The 6000-nt window shown below is 34.2% G+C and overlaps 1 protein-coding gene across 1 annotated transcript in view; it reads left to right on the top strand.

Moving 5' to 3' along the window:
• LOC126162140 (odorant receptor Or2-like) overlaps nt 1-3524 on the top strand; it is a 38020-nt gene extending 34496 nt beyond the window's left edge. Inside the window, exon 4 of the mRNA XM_049918439.1 lies at nt 2992-3524. Within this exon, the coding sequence (XP_049774396.1) occupies nt 2992-3045 (54 nt within the window). The 3' untranslated portion in view covers nt 3046-3524. The remainder of the gene's footprint in view (nt 1-2991) is intronic.
• The last annotated feature ends 2476 nt before the right edge of the window (nt 3525-6000 follow it).

Below are 6000 nucleotides of genomic sequence, written 5' to 3' on the forward strand. Positions count from 1 at the left end.
TAACTATCAAGCATGATGTGTAGATAAAATGAGAGCAAATGTGGTTTCACATCCATTAGTAGTGAAATCAACAATTGCTGTGTTCTGTTCTCACCACTTCTGTAGGTAGAAGACAGGTGTGGTGACAGTTTAGTGGGGGAACATGGCACAGGTAACTTCCTCCATTGACCAACTTACGGGTGCTGGGGTGTGAGATGTGTGCTTATATAGCTTGCTTGGTCCTTTGTTATATTCATGTTACTTTCTGTTCAGCATCTTTAATCATTTAATGTGTCCAAACATGATCCTCACCTATAGTAAAAAGAACTAAGTAGCAGTATTTTTCAACACAGGGTGGCCTCATTCCTGCCAAGTGAGATCTTAGTTTAAGTTATACCATCTTTGGCCAGACATAGTGATGAAACTTAAATTTAAAAACAAGTAACAAAAATAATTTTTCTCAACCTGGTCTTGCATATCTTTCATCTGTTTCAAATAAATATCTGCACTCTTTAATTCTTGAAGTATGCATTAAGCATGTAAACTTATGACATAAGAATTTAGATTCTTTTAGGTGGTGCTAGGCATCCAGGTCTATCTTGTTTCTTGCAATCATTATTTATTTGTGATCATTTCATTAAAACTATATTTTCTGTCTACTCCTAAAGATTCTTAAATTTGAAAGACCGTTTCTATTAAAAATGGAAATCTCAAATTAAATTATTGTTTGCATGTGTAACCTGCTTTGAATGACTTTAGTGACCCCACAAATGCTACAATTGCTTCCACCATGCAGTTCAGTGTTACATACAGCAGATCTCCATTTCCTGTGTCTTCTACACACATTTGGTTCTGCATATTCTGCCTTCCCCCCCCCCCCCCCCCCCCCTCCAAAAAAAATGATAAATAAATTCTTACTTTTTCCTGCTGTGTTCAACCTACCACTGCCTTTACTTCACTGTTCGACAGTCATATTACTTGCCTTGCCTTAGAACACCTCATAGTATCATTCTGAAGAAGAATATTAGGACACATTGCTCTATTTTTTGAGTGCACTACCCTAGCAGAAGTTTGTGAACTATGTTTGGGCAATGGTGACTTAAGAGGTGGCTGATGGTAGAACAGGTTTATATGACCACTGTTTGGTGGGCACAATGAGGAGAGATGATGTTTAACATTCCTGATTCCCAGACTTTATATCAGTTTCACTGATAGTGACTACTCTGGTAGCGCCATTCTCGATCACCGCAAAGGTGAAAATCTGTAAACATGTGGTGTGGTGTTTGCTCAAAGATGTACATGACACTGTAATTTAGATTGTACTAACACACACATTTATTCCTTTTGTACTAACACACACATTTATTCCTTGCAAAATTTGATTGTTAATAATGGTGACCAGTTTATCAACTACAAAAAATGTATTTGCTCACTGAACCAGATCAATATCTACAATAACTGTGTTGAAGTTAATTGTTCTATTGCGGTTCATTAAAAATAGTAAAATCCAACCTAGCCATTTTTCAAAACATTAGGTAGGAAACTACATAGCAGGCCACATCTTCTTGAAAAAGTCGTTCACAGCTGCAAAATCCTGTAAAAATTTATTATAGTGGATTACACTTCAGTAGTTCATTTAATTCAGTCCATAATGAGGATCACTAAGTCCAACAATGACATTCCACACTTCCTATCAGTCTTGAAACAGCTCAGTTAAAATATTCCTTAAATTATGTTACAGTAATCACACAAAAGTTATTACAGTTCTTGAGTTATGTGGATGTTGATGCTTACATTTTCACGTACAGAACATGTTAAGTAGTGGCATTAGTCAGCACTGTGGGTACACGTGATACTTGTCTTACTCATGAGCTTTCTGACAGAAAACTAGAAATTTTGGAATTGAGATAGTCTTATAAAGACTGACATTGGAAAAAACTAATTTTGAAAATTATGTAATGTTTTGAAAAAATGGCTAGGTTGGATTTTACTATTTTTATTAATTTGATTCCGGCATACAGAAAATGTTGTTGGTTAGAAATTTAGAAAAATTCACGGACATCATTATTCTTATGTGATGTGGATCACCTTACATCGTAATGCAAATTAGGGTACATTACTTGAAATTATTAATTGGTGCATTAATTAATGTACGTATGTCATTCTGCATAGAAAAAGTAACAGCAGTAAGTAGTCAAAACTCAGAATCTTAACAGTAGTTAGGGTAAAGTTTGCAATGAATATTAATAGTGGCTCAGAACTTCAAGTTTAATTATATCATAAAATAATTGGTTTTAGGTCATTTAAAATATGTTACTGGAAAATCGGAATGCTTAGATTTTTAATGGTGTAGATCGTTACATTGGATTTTACCTATTAGCCCATAGGTTTCTGCATGTTGCAAATTGTAGGCCTGACATCAATTAATTATACTTTCAAATTATGAATACCACAATGAAAACTAATTACATCACTGTAAACAGAAAAATAATAAAAATGTGTGAAATTAAATAAGAACTTGAGATTTTTGGGTAAGTCAGTCATGCCAGTAGGTAAATGTGTTGAAAATAAGGTACAAAAACTGGTCATTTTCAGGAGTAGGAAAACAATAACAGATGGAAAGAATCCACCATGTTATGTCACACAGTGTCATGGGCTAAATTCCAAACCTCTCCACATTGTTTCATGGGACAAGTCACATAATGTTGTTGGTTCTAATCTGTCCATTGGATAAGGAGCTTATCAATAACAATGATGCGCGTGTGCGTGTGTTCGCATTTCTGTAGTGCAATACCTTTTTTTCCCATTGGACTTTGTTACGTACATAACCCAGTGTATTTTCATTTGCATATAATTTGAAACAAAAAGTAGCAAGCATAAAACTGTTTATTTATTGTATTTCTTGGTCAGAATGATTACTGTGATTTGGTGTGCATGTGTGCTCATCCTTATAAACTGAAAATGTTTTATAGTATCTTGATAAGACAATAACAGTCTTTGTTCTCTTTTCAGGTTTTGCAGATTTCATATTCATATTTTACTCTTCTCACCAGACTCAATGAATGAAGTAAGTGTTGACTGTAGAAAAGTAATCACTATCCTGTACCTGCACTAGCGGACTGAGTGGTTTCTCTAATGTTTAGAGATGCTCACTTCTTAACACAATATTCATTTCAGTGTTTCATTTTAGCAAGAGGACTCAGTACATGTAGTTATTTTCCTTATAGATGAAGAAAGAAAGAGAGAGAAAACAGTCACCTTAAAATTTTCTTTTCTTCTGATTCCTGTAACCTTATAACAACTTCACTGATGAAACACTACAGCTGACGACATACAGTATTTTTTTAAATTATTACTCACCCGATAATGAATGAACTCTGCCATACTCAAACTATCAGCTCAGATGTCAATGAGTAAGTAACATTTCTGTAGTGCAATACCTTTTTTCCCATTGGACTTTGCTATGTATATAACCCTGTGTATTTTCATCTGCATATAATTTGAAACAAAAAGTAGCAAGCATAAAACTGTTTATTTATTGTATTTCTTGGTCATAATGATTACTGTGATTTGGTGTGTATAATATGACAATGTCATAAATCTTCAGGCAGGTTAGTGTTAACAGTAAGATTGTAAGTAGTGGCTGACATCATCATTCCCTTGAGTGTCCAGAGCACATTTCCATTTTTTTTTCTGTAGTTTCAGTATGTAGATTGGATTTCTCTTAACTGATTGAAAATAACTAAGGTATGCTATTTTATATATGTCCTTGCCGGTAGTACTGCTTGATACTTGCATTGCAAATAGAAAGCTACACAATTTATTTACTAAATATTCAACATGTTTGTCCAGTCCAAACAACACAAAAAAATCAATAAATAAATAAGCGCACCAAGCCCAAAAGATAACATGAGGAAAAGCTGTACAGAAACTAAAGGCCAGGATATTAGCTGGTGGTGATGGAACATCGAGTTGCATCATATTAGTACGTGAAGAAATAAACACACCTTTGCTGGACATAGTAAACAGCTCTATTAAAGATGGATTTTTTCCAGGAACTAGAAACTAGTTTCACAAGTATCAGGTTTCAAACAAATTTGAAAATGCTAATGTATAATGGATTAGTTGTTGATTTGGGGGGAAAAAAGCACATTCTTTTGTCACCACAGCATGGTTTCAGATATAGTGGATCTTCATAATCTGACCCCTCTAAAGCTTTCAACACCATTGCCCATGAAATACAGATATGGAAATTGACATTTGAGCACAAGCAAAGGAGAGTGTATCTCGTACGGTATCAGAAAACGGTGTGGAGCAATACGGAACACATACCAGTCAGCAACCATAGCCATCAAATATGGAGTGTCATGGGGGTGGTAATAGGGCAGTTGCTGTTTAATCTGTTTATGAAGCGAATGAGATGACAATTAATAGTGACCAAAATGTGGAAGAATGTTAAGAGAAGACTGCGTAAGTATTTCTGCAAACATCACAGCCCAGTGGATCATGGAAAATGTAATGGTTATGACGTGAAACCTTTTGTGTATGCAGTTTTCAGAAACAAAGAGGAGTCTGACTTATGGTTTTAGAGGTGGATGAAACAAAGCTGGAATAAGTAGAATAATTAGATTCTTGAATATTACTGTGGATATGAGCTGAAATGGATACAATATATTAATGCTGTCTGTAAGAAATCCACTTCCATCCTGTTCATAATGAAGCAGGTGCCACAATGTGCAAATAGCCTCTGAGTGCAATGTACCATGGATTCTAAGCTTATCAGCAGTGTGGAGTACACAGGGAGGGGAGGACACATATAGCAAACAAAAAGTTTTCATACAGTAAAAAATGTTACTAGGGTCATTTTAAACTATTAACTTTTAGATTCTTCAGTGTTGATTAAAATTTGCGAATACATACCCATAACACACACAGGAAGAATGAGTTACAAAGCATACCCTCCAACTGATAGTCCTTGAAGAACCTCAGTCCCCTACTACCAGTCACTAAGAACTGTGCCTAAAGCTACATGGCACTTATTTTCCAAATAAATTAGGAAACTATGTAGTGGAAAAGGTATTTTAATGTATTAAAGAATACCTATTAAATTTAATTTTTATACATTGTTCTTTGTAATCAGTGGTGTTAGCATAATCAAAATGGTTTCACCTTAGGAAATAAGTGATACTGATTTTTTTCCATTTTTGATGTGTCTTATATTACATACACTCTTGCTATATACAGTGTAACATTACAATATCAAATTAAACTCAGTTCTATATAACCAAAAGCAGAAATACTGAGATGTATGGGTAAATTATATACTTACAGGAAATGAAAAGTTATTACTGATTATTATTTTATTGAGAGAGTTCAATGGCTGCTGAGAAACTGAATTGATTTTTCTGATTACATATAGCAATTAGTCAGACACAAGGAGACATTTTACGATTTGCTGTATTTTGGAATCCATGGCTGTGATGCTGTTGTGAACTATTAAGGCAGAGTTCACAAATTGCCCCAAAGTCTCAAAAAGCCTTTGCAACACTGTTCTATCAGTTCATATATTGGTTAGAGGAAGTAACAATAGGTATTACAAATAAAATATTTGCATTGTAAAATATTACTTATTTTGATAACTAATTGAAATTACATTTAACATGTTCTTTGAATATGTCTTATGTTAGCCAGAGATTCTCATAAACATATCACTGTATAAAAGTGAATCATGAATCATCTTAATAAATATAAAATCCTTAATAAAAATCAGTTTGGATTCCAGAAGGGTATTTCAACTGAACACACCATTTTCTCATTTGTCAATCATGTCCTCGAATCTGTAAACAATAAAATGTCAGCAGCAGGAAAGTTTTGTGATCTGTCTTAAGCATTCAACTGCATGGATCACCAAATTCTGCTTATAAAGGCTGAGTGCTATGACTTACACAGTAAAGTAGGGATGTAGCTTGAATCATATCTAGAGGACAGAAGGCAGAAGTTAGTACTGAATAATTCTGCAGT

The sequence above is a fragment of the Schistocerca cancellata genome, chromosome 1 (assembly GCF_023864275.1).
Source record: "Schistocerca cancellata isolate TAMUIC-IGC-003103 chromosome 1, iqSchCanc2.1, whole genome shotgun sequence".
Classification (NCBI taxonomy): domain Eukaryota; kingdom Metazoa; phylum Arthropoda; class Insecta; order Orthoptera; family Acrididae; genus Schistocerca; species Schistocerca cancellata.